Below are 15912 nucleotides of genomic sequence, written 5' to 3'. Positions count from 1 at the left end.
GGAGAAAGCCGGTATCATTCAAGACCTAAAATAATTTCTAAAAATAACTTTACAAAAAATATATCTAATATTCAACCAGGACAACATACTATAATGCCTTAAGAACTCCCAGGATGTAAAAACACACTTTAAGAGGGAAACAGAAAGACTGCAGTTTGAGTTTGTAAATTATCATTACCTGGTAGAAGAAATAAGCAAGCCTCTTAAGCAAATTTAGCATATGCAAATCCAGGTTTACAAAAGGGATACATTGTGGGGTAATTGACAAGAGGATTCATTCTAGTATTCCGAACGTGGTGTATAGAAAAATGAATTTATACTCCGTTTTCTAGGAATATGGTCCATCAAACAACTGGGTACCCACGATTTAGAGACATCATAAAGGGGATGTGATAACCAATATAGGAAGTATTAGTTGTGGCTACCTGTAAGAGAAAACTCCCCAAATAATAGTGATTAAGTAAGATGGAAGTTTATTTCTCTTTCACATAAAAGCAGCGCAGAGCTAGACCTTCCAGGGTCACACCTCCGCAGCTCCAAAATGTCAGGAGACTATGGCACCCATCTTCTGCTCCACTGTTTTCACAGACCTCTCTTCAAGGTCCATGAATGCATATTCCATGATGGCTGCTGGAGTCCAGTCATCCCATTATGTTGCAAGTCAGCTTCCTTTATAAGCATCCTTCTTATATCACATAACACTTATTACATACCATAGGACAGAGTCAAGTCACATGGCCACCCCTGGCTGCAAGGGAAGCTGAGAAATCTAATCCCTTTGTGTAGGGCAGAATGTGTCCATTTCAAAGTGAGGGTTTATTACTAAGGAGAAAAGAAAAAATGGATGCTGCCCTGGGTAGCTAGTGGTCTCTATCACAGTGAAATAAGGGATTGATAACTTTAAAAGGAAGTATGCTTTTATAGAACATTAAAAATACACAGAGGGGCATCTGGCTGGCTCAGTTGGTAGAGCATGTGACTCTTGATCTTGGGGTCATGAGTTCAAGCCCCACATTGGGCCTAGAGATTATTTATAAATAAACAAACAAATAAATATCTTTAAAAATATATAGAGGTGATATACAATGAAACTGAAACACAGTTTATTAGAAGCAATGAAACTGATACAATACTTTCAAATAATTTAGGATGTTTATGGAATTTAAAATGTTCATATTGGGGGCGCCTGGGTGGCTCAGTGGGTTAAGCCTCTGCCTTCGGTTCAGGTCATGATTTCAGGGACCTGGGCTCTAGCCCCACATTGGGCTCTCTGCTCAGCAGGGAGCCTGCTTCCTCCTCTCTCTCTACCTGCTGCTCTACCTACTTGTGATCTCTGTCAAATAAATAAATAAAATCTTAAAAAAAAAAAATGAGGGGTGCCTGGGTGGCTCAGTGGGTTAAGCCGCTGCCTTCGGCTCAGGTCATGATCTCAGGGTTCTGGGATCAAGTCTCGCATGGGGCTCTCTGCTCAGCAGGGAGCCTGCTTCCCTCTCTCTCTCTCTCTCTCTCTGCCTGCCTCTGTCTACTGTGATCTCTCTCTGTTAAATAAATAAATAAAATCTTAAAAAAAAATAAAAAAAATATAAAATGTCCATATTGCCCTTTGGCACAGCAATCCCACTCATGGAAATTTACCTAAAGGAAAAAGAAAACACACAAACAACTGAGATGTTAGTAGAATGTTACTTAAAATAGGGCAGTATCTGGACTAACATAACTGTTCAGCACTGGGGGCAGTGAGGTAAATTATAGTTCATTAATTCAATGGATGAATATAGGGTAATGAAAAGCAGTAACTCAAAGATTATAACAACATGGGCTAGATATTTAATACATAAAATAATAAAGAGGGGGTGCCTAGGTGGCTCAGTGGGTTAAGTGTCTAACTCCTGATTTTGTTTCAGGTCATGATTTTGGGATCCTGGGATAGAGCTCTGAGTCAGGCCCCAAGCTCTGCTTGTCCCTATGCTCCTGCTCTCTCTCGAATATATTTCAAAAATCTTTTAAAAAATAATAAAGCTACAAATTTGTAATCACAATTTGGTTTTGAATATTTCTATGAGTAAGACTCAAATGGAAATTAGGAAATTGAGAAAGCTGACTTGTAGGCAGAGAATTATAGATGCTTCTCTATTGTTTTTATATTTAGATAATATTGTTCAATTTTTTGAAAAATTTCATATCCTAATGTATTCATAAATACATAAAAATAAAAGATAACTGCATATATTTTAAGGCCCTTCCTTCTGAAATTCTGTAGTTCTGGAATCCAAAGAGTGAGACAGTTCCTCACAACAGTTAGGGTTACAGGCTTTTGAACCACATAGACCTGGATTCAAACTCTGCGTCTTCATTTATTCATTTATGAACCTTATTTCCTCAGCCATAAAAAGGAGATGATACCTAAGCACTGCCATGAACTTTATTTGGATTAGGAAGCATACTGCCTTTAAGTAAATGGTGGGCACCAAAGAAGAATGCCTCATCTTCAAAAGGGCAGCCCAACCAGACCCTTATGTTGAGTCAGTGTGGCTTTGACAGAGAAAATCAGGAACTAATTCAAGGGGGGAAGCACAACATAATTGTATGTCAAAGAGGCATATTTTGAAGTGACATATTCAGGTTTCCTTCACGGGTAAGGTTGTTTTCTAGGACTTCTGCTTTTCTTACCATCATGAACTTTACTCCACAGAGAGGACATTATGTGATCTATGGTATGGAAGGCTTTTAGGAGGGAAAGCATTATGCTTCTCAGTGCTGCTTCACCCCATATGTAGTATACATGGTTAGTTACAGTTATAGAACTATTTTAGTTTTTTAAAAATTTATGTATTTATTTGACAGAGATACAGAGAGAGAGGGAACACAGGCAGGGGGAATGGGAGAGGAAGAAGCAGGCTTCCCGCCGAGCACACAGCCAGATATGGGGCTCGAGATGAGGCTCAATCCTAGGACCCTGAGATCATGACCTGAGCCCAAAGCAGACATTTAACGACTGAGCCACCCAGCCACCCTATAGAACTATTTTAAATACATACATGTGTACAAACTTATTTTAAACAACGAAATACCTATTACCATTATAGCCAGACAACTCCCTATTGTGTTTGTGTTAACAGTTATAAGCCAATTGGGTTGCTTAAGGGAATTACATAAGCAACAAAAGGATATGGTGATCAGGTGAGCTCCATTCGATGTTATAATTTCTCTGCTTGGGAAGGTTTTTAAAAACAGACGAATCAGCAGAAGGAAAAAATCAAGAAGGGCATAGGGAAAGGGAAGGAAGACCAGGGAAAAGAGTGGTTTTCAGAATGCAGAAACCAAGGTACAGATGTAAGGTGGATCACCATGGATGACAGCTCTTCTCATTTTTTAAAACCCTTAATATAAAGCCTCTGTTGTATTCCCTATGGAGGTCAGTTGCCACCCCCCACCCTGGTCATAATGATCTATTTGAAATACATATCTGTCCATATTCCTATAATTTCCTCACTACCAAAAAACAAAAATAAAAAAAAAAGTGAACTGAAAAAAATTACCAGGGCTCCTGTTGGGACATGTCCTCGTTGCCCACCTCTCTATTCTCTACCTTACACTTGAGTGATTTTTCTTGTTCCAGAAACCAAGCAACTCCAGGGTCTGTGCATTTTCTCCTGCTTTTTCCTTGGCCTGGAATACTTGTCTCCCCTTTCTTTGCCTGGTTAGCAATCATTTACTTTCAAAATCTCAAATATCATCTGTCAGGAAAACTTCCTTGATCCTTTTCCTGAGCACTGCCCGCCTGCCAACACTTTCACTTTTTAAATTTCTATCTAATATTCCATATAATTTTATTTAATTTTGATATGCCAGTCTTCTGGCCCCATGGTACTATTTAATCTTTGTATCCTGTCCCCTAGCAGGGTTTGCCCACATTCGGTCACCGATGACCCAGTGACTTCCAACACATACCTTGGGCTCAGAATCTATAACCCATCCCTCAAACTCACCATACTCACAAGCGCCTCCAGAACACAAATCCTTTTTGCTGCGTTTGAAATGTATGAGGTTACCGTTACTCATCTTACGTCACAGTTTCCAGCATGGGCGAACCCTCATCCCTGAGAGGAGAAAGGGAAATCTAATTTCTAGGAAATAACTCGAGGTCTGCTCTAGTGAAAAGCAGAACTATGAGGCACAAAGGGCCACTGGGCTGGGCTGCAACTCAGTCCCATCTCGACTCCCACCGGCTCCTACACACAGTAGGTTTTCTCGTGGGCACCATCGAGGTGGGTGCCCCGTCCGTGGCCCATGAGTTGGCGAACGTCACCATACACTTCTGTCCGGATCCGTGCAGCAGCAGCGGGATGGGCTGGATGTCGCCACGCCGTGGCCACACTCTCAATCCGCGACGGGCAGCCGGTGGGACCACGGAAGGGAAACCCCCCGGGGTTCGAGGCCCCATACCCCGGAAACCCACAGGGAAGGAGGGCCCGGGAAGAGCTGTTCGTTTCTCCGGAGTTGCGCAAGAGCCGGGGCGGCAGGGCAGGCTGGGACAGCCCCCGGGCACCCCCGCCCGCCGGTGCAGACCCCTGCCGAGTCCGAACCAAAAGCGAAAGGAGCCAGGCGCCGCGTCCCCTCCGCTCCCACTTCGCGTCCGCGGGGAGGTTGCCGCCCGCCTCCAAGCCCGCGGGCCCGCCGCTTTGTGACTTCACTGGTTTCGCAACAAGCCCGGGCGGCCCGCGCCCCACCCACCCCCGGCCGCCAGCCCGCCTGCCTGCCTCGCCTCCCGCCGCCTCGCTCCGCTCTCCGCGCTTCCTTCGGTCCAGGGCCGGGCCTGCCCAGCCGTCGCGGAGCCTCCGGTCCGGCCGCCGCCTGCGGGCCAGCACGTGCGCGACTCCCGCGCCCCGCGCCCCGCGTCCCGCGTCCGGCCCCGCAGAGCGTAGCGCCCTCCCGGCGGCCGCGCGATGCTGTGCTTCCTGAGGGGAATGGCCTTCGTGCCCTTCCTCCTGGTGACCTGGTCGTCCGCCGCCTTCATCATCTCCTACGTGGTCGCGGTGCTCTCTGGGCATGTCAACCCCTTCCTCCCCTACATCAGGTGAGGCCCGGCCCCGGCAGAGGGGCCTGGGGGCAGAGCTGCCCGCGGGGAGGGAAGGGCCCAGACCCGGTGGCGGGGCTTGTCTTGCAGGGAGAGTCACATTGACGACGAGGGGAGCGCTCTCCCGCCTGCCAGGACCCATAGGGAGGCAGCGGGTGCAGAGCCAAGAGGGGTTCTGACTTCACCCTGAGCATTGAACACTGAACCCAGTGCCAGCGGGAGGGGCTCAGGATAGACAGTAGAACTTCTGACGGACCGTGGGTCAGAATCCTTGGAAGATGCTTCTTGGGCGGTACTGAAAGAAGAATGGGACCTGATGGATGCCATTTTTTGAGTGTGTAAGAGGCAGATCCTGGTGTATGCTAAAGCCGCTCACATACTTCGCTTCCACTTCCCAACATCCTCGTGATGGATGTCCGGCTTATTTTTCATGCAAGGAAACGAAGTATGAGGAGTCGTTGAAATTTCATCAGTGTGACACTGATGTCACAGATAATAATGGTGGAAGCAGAATTCACACCCAGATCCATCCAACCCAAAAGGACACTGTGTCACCTCCAGGTCTTTGGGAGTTAAGCTTAAGCTCTTCTGGAGGGAGCTTCCCAGGATCCCTTTGGGTACGGTGCCTGCAAAGTCAGAGCCCTCAAATTGTCAGTAACTTATGATATATCTTGCGTTGTCATTACACCATTTCTTTTTTCATAAATTTTGGCCTCACCGTTCCTGAGGGGTCACTTCATCGGTGCCCAGGAGGTCTCAGTCCTTTTCAAATGGCTTCCAGCTCAGTGACTAGCCCCATGGCAACGGGTTTTCCTTAACCATTGGAACCATCCATCCTTATCCAAGTGCTGTGACCTGCACTGGTTGGTGAGGAAATAATAAAGTTGGTGACAACCAAGGTTTTGTTACCACTTTATGATTATAGAGATTGTAGGGCTTCTCCGTCCTGCAGCCATGCTGAGTGGTGAGCAATGTCCTGTAGTTTGTGGGCAGGGAAGGGGAAAGGAAGCTGAGGCAAGAAGAGACTAGAGTTTGAAGCAAGGAAGAGAGCAGTGCGAAGAACGCAGAGAACCAGTTAATGGCAGTGTTGGCTTTGCCCCACTCAAGAGTTGTTCCAGGCATCACGGAGACTTTCCCATCAGACCTCGTGCCCTGCCGAAACCTGGACTTGGTTTCTAGTGGCTCACCTCAGTCTGACATGGGGTTGTCTCGCTTCTTTTGATTCTGAAGCTAATAGATCCTCTTAGATTTGTATAAAAGGGAGAAATTTCTTTCCCTACAATGCTTTTTATTGAGAAAATAATAGCTGTCCCAGATCTAAAGGTCAGGAACACACGATATTTGATACTCATTGGTAGCGGGAGAGGGTAGAAAGTGTCAGAGACAGGAGGGCTTGAATTTTTGTGGAGAGGTCTGATATAGTTGTGATTAATAGCACCACAGGGCGAACTTGAAATGGAAGACACTCAGAAATGGGGAAATGAGCTGAGATGAACCACTGGTGAGATGCTCAAATCACAGAGTCCAAAGAATAGGTATTAAATTTAACAAGGAAAGGAAGCCTTTAGGAAAAGCAGAAGTTAAGGAGAAAAAGGCTGGAGATTGTCACCGCCTTGCCAGGAGCCAGCAGCCTATAAACAACACATGTTTTGCTTGCCCACATGTGCTGGGGACTTTTAGGTTGTTTGCTCTCTCTGCCTACTTGAGGAGCTGGAGGATTCCACTGTCTCCGCCCCACCTAGAAAACCAAGTCACTGAAGCAAAGGCAAGATTTAGATTAAGAACAAGATACCAGGAAGTTATGGTAGTAATGCAAGATTTATCCGTTTGGCCCCAGAAATGTTTGACCTTATCTCCTATAACTCATGTCTGTTGTCATGGCCATAACTCATGTCTGTTGTCATGGCCTCCCCTTCTCCCTTAACACCACTCCCTCTACTTTCCTCTGACTGCACTGGCCTCCTTCCTGTGTCTTGAGCCTGTCAGAAACACTACCTCCTCATGACCTCTGCCCTGGCTATTCCTCTGCCAGAATGCTCTTCCTCCAGAAATTGTCAGACTTTCTCCCTGACCACCTCCTCTGTTCAGATATTGGTGAGGCCTGTTGCCCTATTTAAAACTGCTGGCGAGCGCTCTTGATCCCCTGTATCTAGTCTAATTATTCTAATTACTTACCATAGCATCTTCTAACAAATTATATACTTTATCTGTCTTCCTTCACTGGAATATAAGATCCATGAGGGCTTTCAATATTTGTTGAATTAATATTTCTTGGGCACTCATTTTCAGTATAGTTATTTTTCCCCCTAGGGCCACATCCTTTGAGGGAAGGCTTGATAAGATCATTGGTCACTGATCAGTGATTTGGATGTATTCAGGATGCTTCCCTTTTATGTGATGACCTTGTTCAACCAATCTGATATTCTGACATTTCTTAATGTTAAACCCTTTATTGTTTTTTTTTTTTTTAACAACGTTGAACACTTTATTTTTTAAAGATTTATTTATTTGGGAGAGAGTGAGAGCACTCACGTGGAAATGGTGGGGAGGGGCGCAGGGAGAGAGAATCCCCAAGCAGACTCCCTGCTGAGCGGGGAGCCTCCTCGGCACTCAGTCCTAGGACTGGAGATTGTGACTTGAGCCAAAATCAAGAGTCAGCCACTTAACCAACTGAGCCACCCAGGTGCCTCCCAAATGTGAACACTTCAAATAAGAGCCATTGCGTTTTATAAGAACCATAATCCTTGGAGGACCTCTTTCCAATGTGACATTCAAACTCAGCTTCCTCATCACATATCTTCTTCAGGATAACATTGTTATCCTGTAGCATATTGACTGACTTCCTATCAAAAATTAAATTAGAGACATGCGATTCAAGCAGCCACTAGATTTAACAAGCTGGAATAGCATAGTGCAATGTTTCTGTATTAGGAAACCATTAATGCCCGTGAGGTTTTCAAAATGAATGACAAGTAAAAGTCAACCTGAAAGGATTATTTTAACTTTTACGAGGCCACACCCCCATTCTTGAGTATAATCATACTTAATTTGTTATAGTTTCTTTCTTTTTTTTTTTTTTTAAGATTTTATTTATTTATTTGTCAGAGAGAGAGGGAGAGAGAGCGAGCACAGGCAGACAGAATGGCAGGCAGAGGCAGAGGGAGAAGCAGGCTCCCTGACGAGCAAGGAGCCCGATGTGGGACTCGATCCCAGGACACTGGGATCATGACCTGAGCCGAAGGCAGCTGCTTAACCAACTGAGCCACCCAGGCGTCCCTTGTTATAGTTTCTTATAGTTCCTCTGTGACCAAATCTCTGAGGCTATCTTGAATCAGCTTTACTTATCAACTCCTCCCAGCTGATAAGCCACTCCCTTTTATATCTTCTTCTTTGGCCTGTGTCTCATGCTTCCAGTATATTCAATGGCCCTTTATTTTTAAAGTTTTGTCAGTTCTGCATCCTGATTGCTTTTTATTAACCTAGTCTCATTTTTTGTGCAAATACTGTTTGCTGGGTAGATTGTGATCTTTGGCCACTCCCATTGTTCCTCCTCATGACCACAAACCTGCTCAGTGGTTGGTGACAAAAAACTCAGTCACCTAGAATTAAGCCACCTTACAATGGAGACCAAAATGGCGTAGTAAACAAATAAAAGAGGCTGGGTCTTTAACTCCAGAAGTGAATATAAAAATGAGGGAAATCATTTTATCTTTCATTTGGTAAACAAGCATAAAATTTAGGTTAGAATCACAATAAAGTGCTAGTTCCAACCTTGAACAAAATTCATTATAATGAACACATCTTGTAATGAAAAGCAAAATGAAAAGACAAAATTCTTACGATAACCAAAAATATTAAAATCATTCAGGTGTGGATTTTTTAAGGGAAGGAACTTTCCAAGACAGTTTTATGATTGTGTGAAGTCCTTGATTTCACATTTGTTTTGTGAAGGGAGATACGAAGAGGCTCATTTTTGCAGAAATATTATATGACTTCACTTTTCCCAATGATCATTCCTAATCTGTGTGTAAGGATATTGATCTTGATTATTGTCTGTTTCTCACAGAGAATATAAGTTTCACGAGGGTAGAGATTTAGGGTATGTTCACTGCTGCATCCCTTGCATTTATGACTGTGCCAGACATGTAGTAGTTGCTTAGTAAATATTGGTTGAATGCTAAGATAGTTTATGCCTGATGGGCCTGCTTTCGTTAAGTGTTCTGTTAATCTTGTCAGGTTCCCTTCAGTTATTAACTGATTCTGCCAGGGCTCACTGTTCATTAACTTGGGCTGCTGTTCCAGCTGTTCTCCAACACCACCTGTCAGCTTCATGAAATTCTGCATGTTTTATGAGATTTGCAGCCTCACTGTGTAGTCTATTTGACTTACATTGTTGGATATTTACATCCTTTGATTATCCATCGTGGTGAATAAAGGAACAACTTTGGAGCAGGTAACTTTGGTTAGAATACAATTCCACCGAGTGCCCTCGCTGTAGAACCTTGGGCATGTTACTTATTTCTGCTTTTCTATGGGTCAGTGATAGCACATCCCTCAGGAATTACTGTGTGAACTCACTTAGAACTCATTCACACCCTGGTGCAAGAACGTAAGTTCTCTGTAAGCATTTGTATTATCAAAGGACCAGTCCACCTTGGTCTGTATAGATGCTAGGCTTAAGTAGGAAAAGATGTTTGGTTGAGGGCTAATTTCATAAGTAATCAGTTTATTTGTGATTATAGCACAAGTTTTCTTTTTAATTTTATTTTTTAAGTAATCTTTACACCCAAAATGGGACTTGAATTCACAACCCCAAGATCAAGAGTTTCATGCTCTATCCACTGAGCCAGCCAGGTGCCCCATAGTAGAAGTTTTCTTAACCAACCTCAGTCAACTTGCTGGGATAACTGCTAACCTCATTCTCTCAAAAATACACTGACTGAAGCTTGTGGTCCCTGACAGCCTCTCCCAGCACTGGCCACTCTGGGCTGCTTGCCGTCTTCTCTCACCTGTTTCTTTGTACGCTTATCCAGTGTCAGCTGTGTTTGTTCCCAAATGTGTTTATGCCAGTTGTATTTTTTTAATTGTAATTACGTGATTTAACTCACTGTACATAAACTGTGGGTCTGTGAATGCAAAAAAAGAATTGTAATTTTAAAGAAAACTCTGTTGAATGCTTTGAGAAGATTCAAAAGAGACAGTTGTCAAAAATTGCAGTGTTTATGACAAATGTAAAGACTAACAAAAAGCAATTAAAAAAACTAGAAGGATTCTGCACTCAGATTGCTTCAAAAGTATCTTTAATATTCCCTTCCACTTTAAAGAACCCAAAACTAGAAATGAGGTCATTCAAAGTAGATGTGGTTTATATACCAGGGAGACACACAGTGGACTGGTACTGACATAACAGCCTTGGCCCGTCAACAGGTAGGCAAATGAATGTGCATACATTTATTTGCTTGTTGGTGTATGTAGCCACATAATTTTTCTTTGTATCCACATAATTTTTGATGACTTCTGCCTTAACCAACTTTTTTGATTACTAACTACATTGCATTTCAGGCAATTGTGATTTTTGCTTCCATTTCAACCATAATAGTGGGGTCCAGATATTTATAGCAGCATTGTCAACAATACCCAAACTATGGAAGCAGCCCAAATGTGCATCGACTGATGAATGGATAAAGAAGATGCAGTATATATACACAATGGAAAATTACTCAGCCATCAAAAAGAATGAAATCTTGCCATTCGCAATGACATAGATGGAAGTGGAGTATATTATGCCAAGTGAAATAAGTCAGTCAGAGAAAGACAAATATACCATATGATCTCACTCATATGTGGCATTTAAGAAAGAAAGCAGATGAATATACGGGAAAGGGAAAAGAAGAAAAGGAGAGAGGGAAACAAGCCATAAGAAACTTTTTTTTTTTTTTAGAAAACGTAGAACTATATTGTAGAAATAAATGGTAAACGTGAACCCAACATCCTAGGAATCCTAGGAATTTCTGATTTCTTTACATGTTCATACAAATTTTATATGTTTATATACTAATACACTTCCACATTTGTATTTACATATATTTTTTATAAAATTGGGTTCACTCCTACATATTATTTTAAGTTTATTTATTTATTTATTGAGGTGTTATGTTAGTTTCAGCTGTATAATATAGTCACTCAATAATTCTGCATATTACTCCCATGTTTATCAGGTAAGTGTAGTCATCATCTGTCACCAAACATTATTACAATATTATTGACTCTATTCCCTGTGCTGTACTTTTCATGTCTGTGACTTATTTATTTTGTAACTGGAACTTTGTATCTCTTGATCCCCTTATCTATTTTGGATCATACTTTTTTCACTTCTGTTTGTTTTGTTACAAATATGCAGTTTTCCAGTAACAATAACTTGTGAAGGTATATTTTATAATTTTAAAATAAAAATAATAATCATAGAGAAAAGGTCAGAAATACAGAAACAGAAAATGCATATTTCAAATCTCAACTTTCTAGAACTATATCCAGTATTATTGGCTTGATTTGCTTAGTTTTGGACTCTATTTACGTACAGTCACTCAATTATATCTAATATATATGAGCAGGGATACAAAGTGCCCAGGGTTCATCAGTACAATCCATATAATACCTCATCCCTCATATAATACCTATCACCTCATATAAGGTATATGCAAGTTTATATGTGAGCATTTTGATAAACATTTTTTATACAATTAAGACCATGTCACATACAGTGTTGATGTTTGCATTTCATCATTTACCCCCATATTATGACAATGTCCCACCATAAGAAACTCTTTTTTTTTTTTTTTTTTTTTTTTTTTTTTAAAGATTTTTTTTTTTTTTTTGACAGAGAGAGATCACAAGTAGGCAGAGAGGCAGGCAGAGAGAGAGGGAAGCAGGCTCCTCGCAGAGCAGAGAGCCCGATGCGGGGCTCGATCCCAGGACCCTGAGATCATGACCTGAGCCGAAGGCAGAGGCTTTAACCCACTGAGCCACCCAGGCGCCCCCCACCATAAGAAACTCTTAATGATAGAGAACAAACTGAGGGTTCGTGGTGGGAGGTTGGGGGGAGAGGGGCTGGATGGGGGATGGGTATAAGGAGGGCACTTGTTCTGATGAGCACTGAGAGTTGTATGTAAGTGACGAATCACTGAATTCTACTCCAGAAGACAGTAATATTGCACTGTATGTTAACCACCTGAAATTAAAGAAAACAAACACCCAAAAAACTGTGGGGTCCAGGATAATAAATAACAGATAATGGGGTCTGTGTGTATAAAGTCACATATTCTGACATGATGTTAATGACACCTCAGTCTTTACAATGGGTTGATTATTACTTCATAGTATCTCTGAACCACTGTATCATAGGATGAAAAGGTAGGCTTTGCCGTCGAAAACTTTTAGCTAGAAAAGTATCATCCTTGAAATGAAAATTTAGAGTTTCCCATTTTCTTAAAAAAAAATTATCCCAATTGGTTAATCCTAAGAAATGCATAATAAGAAAATTGAAGATCCCAAACTTTCACAGCTCAAAAATTAATTGAGGTGACAGATGCAGTGTTACTTGGTTTCTGAGTCAACTATAAATGTGTGTAATTTCTCCTCTGTTTAAATTTTCTGTTGTCATTGGATTACATAAAATTTTTTTTTCAAGAAAAATAAAATTGAGAACGTTTTTCTTCAGTTATTCCTACTTCTAAAAAGACAGAGTGTTGCTCAAAAGTCTGACTGTTGCAAGACTGACAGTTTTTAAATATAAGGTCTTAATTTCAACTTAAAAAAAAAAAAAAAGAGTGCTCTACTCAACAGTCCTCCTTACCTGACAGTAATTGCATTTCAGTCCCTCAGGTATCTGTGTTATAGACAGAGTTCTTGCCACGGACATCTTACTACGGTTCCAGACGCGAACATGGCTGTAGTTACATACCACTTCAAACTCACATGGAAATAATATGTTTTCATAAAAAGAAGTGTAAAATAGCACAGCAGGGAAGAGTTTCTAAGTTGTGTCCATTGAAATCAGACAACTCTAGATGGGTTGGCTTTCCCATGTACTATCCCTGTGGCCTTGAGCGAATTACTTTTCTACGACTCCATTTCCTCATCTTTAGGATGAAGATACACTAAATACTTGCCTTACAAAGTTGTGAAGACCAAGTAAGATGTGCCTGGCTGAGCGTAAGGGCTGAGGAAATGTTAATTTTAAAATTTCTTTTGTAATATTAGCAGCCGCAGTCCAAGCGGGGTTGGTTTTCTAGAGACGCCTCTCAGAAAACTTTCTAAATCTGCCCACTTATCACCTCCGGCTTCATTACCACCGTGGCCCCAGCCGCTGTCATCTCTTGACAAACTACTGAAATAGCTTCCTAACGGTCTCTCGTTGGTCCACGCTTGCCTTTCTACAGCCTTTTCACAACATTCTGTAAAAACATCAATCAACTTCGTATCACTTCCCAATGCTTAGCCCTCAACTGCTTCCTATCATCTCAGAATGACATTCAGAGTCCTCACCATGACCCTCTCCCGAACTCCTCTCCCCATCTGTGCGCATATGCGCGTGCACATACACACACAGACACACTCTCTCTCTCTATCTTGCTCACTCCTCTCCAGCCACACCTGCTTCCTTACAGTTCCTCTGCTATATTGCCACCTTAAGGCCTTTGACTTTGCTGTTCCTCTGCTTGTAAATTTCCTGGTCCAAATATTCCTCCTCATCCAGATGTCTGTTCAAGTCCACTTCCCAGAGTACCCAGTCTCAAGTAGGTGGCTGACCCTTCTCTGAGTCCTGTATCCAACTTACCTTTTCTTCACAGCATTCGTCACCCTGGACTCTTTTTTTATATTGCCCTCCACAGATTAGAAGGTCCATGAAGGAGGGGCTTTTTCAGTGTTACCTGTCACTACATTCGCCATGCCTAGGTTGTGTTGAAGGCAGTCAGTAACTATGTATTGAGTCAACAGATCCTTGAATTTTGTGTTAGATATTAAGCTTCTTGAAAACTAGTGAGTTGTCTTTTTGTCTTTGTGTCCCCATCACCTGGCACAGTTTCCAACACTTAACAATTAAGAAAAAAAGTTGTGGGACACCTGCGTAGCTGTCAGTTAAGCACCTGACTCTTGATTTTGGCTTGGGTCATGACCTCAGGGTTGTGGGACTTAGCCTGGCGTCGGGCTCCCTGCTGGGTGTGGAGGCTGCTTGAGATTCTCTCTCTTACTCTGCCTACCAACCTGCCACCCCCACCAATTTCTTTTTTCTTTTTGTGAACAAAGAGGGAACTTGGACTGATAGAAAGGGGGCAATTTGCATATGGGTGGGGTGAGAATGGAGTGAGTTGTTTGCATTTATGAGTAGGGAATTATTTAAGTTTAAAAAAGGTTGATATAGCTATATATATGGTGCCTCCCACTTCAGGAGAGTCATCAGCAAATGGAGCTGCCAAAAACTTAGCCCTAATTAAAAGTATCTAATAAAGTATAATGACTTTTTATTATCATACTTCTTCCCTTCAGTTTATTATATGTAAATATTGTGAAGATAAAGGAAATAACAGTCTCCTTTATTTTGGTGCATTCAGTGTCTTCAGGTTCTAAGTCCTGATTAATTTTTCCAAGCAATGGGTCCAGAATTTTAGGACAATCTGAAAAACCTCAGTCTGGGCAAGCAGATAATTTTGCATACTGTCAGCTTGTCAGACCCACCCTCCCCCATAAGCCATGACTCCAGGCTTTGGAATGATGGAATTACTTGTTTCTAGTGATTTAGAGAACAGCATTCCATCAAGCTTATATTATCATGTAGGTCTTCTTTGCATTGTTTTCATTCCTTTGAGCATCAAATGATTATGCACTGGTGTAAAATCATAAATTAGTATGGAGAAGGATGTTAGACAACTTGGAATTTTCCATGATGAACTTAATTTGTAGAGATGTAAATGCAGGAAATACAGATGTAATTTGATTTCCTAGACACAATCCAACCCTAGAAACAACTGTCTATGAACAACAGCCTCAACAGCTTCTGAGACACATGCAAATGAAAAATTACTTTCTATCTCTGTTGCAGTTTCCAAGAAGTGTGTTATTTATGAGGAGGCAAGTGAGGAGGTAGCGGGGATGGGGCAGGGCCAGAACCATGTTGCTTAAGCCGTATGGTACAGAATCATGTGGTGGGAATTGGGTGGGGAGACTCTTTTGCAAGGCTGGGAAGCAATTGGTTTCACCTCTTACTCATTCTCCAGTTTCCTGAATAAGCACCCAAGTATAGCTATGCCAACCAAATACTACTACCTCTGCCTTTGCACAATGAGATCATTTAGTTTGAGCTTAAAAAAATAAAAATAAAAAGAATCTATCCACAGCTTCTCTTGGTAGCCCCTGGGTGTTGTGCTCATCTGGAATCCAATGTCAGGCAGAAGATATGATGTGATATTTATTAATGATGTAACATATTAGCTCAGAGACTGAAAGACTTAAAAGAACATTTTAAGGTAAAAGAGCCTTTTCATTTTTATTGATGATAATGGGCAACCACTGCTATTCTTTTTTTAAAAATTAAAGTATAATTAACATACAGTGTCATACTAGTTTCGTGTGTACAGTATAGCGACTCAACAACTCTTTTTTTTTTTAAAGATTTTATTTATTTATTTAACAGAGATCACAAGTAGGTAGAGAGGCAGGCAGAGAGAGAGAGGGAAGCAGGCTCCCTGCTGAGCAGAGAGCCCGATGCGGGGCTCGATTCCAGGACCCTGAGATCATGACCTGAGCCTAAGGCAGAGGCTTAACCCACTGTGCCACCC

The 15912-nt window shown here is 42.0% G+C and overlaps 1 protein-coding gene across 2 annotated transcripts in view; it reads left to right on the top strand.

Moving 5' to 3' along the window:
- The first annotated feature begins 4794 nt into the window (after positions 1-4794).
- Positions 4795-15912, top strand: part of LOC111142122 (DNA damage regulated autophagy modulator 1) — a 37048-nt gene continuing 25930 nt past the window's right edge. For both annotated transcript variants that reach the window (XM_022495096.1, XM_022495095.1), the window contains exon 1: positions 4795-5077. In XM_022495096.1, the coding sequence (XP_022350804.1) occupies positions 4947-5077 (131 nt within the window). In that variant the 5' untranslated portion in view covers positions 4795-4946. The remainder of the gene's footprint in view (positions 5078-15912) is intronic.

The sequence above is a fragment of the Enhydra lutris genome, unplaced genomic scaffold, assembly GCF_002288905.1.
Source record: "Enhydra lutris kenyoni isolate GAN:26980312 unplaced genomic scaffold, ASM228890v2 scaffoldscaffold7, whole genome shotgun sequence".
Lineage (NCBI taxonomy): Eukaryota > Metazoa > Chordata > Mammalia > Carnivora > Mustelidae > Enhydra > Enhydra lutris.
This window is presented reverse-complemented; position numbering and strand designations above follow the sequence as displayed.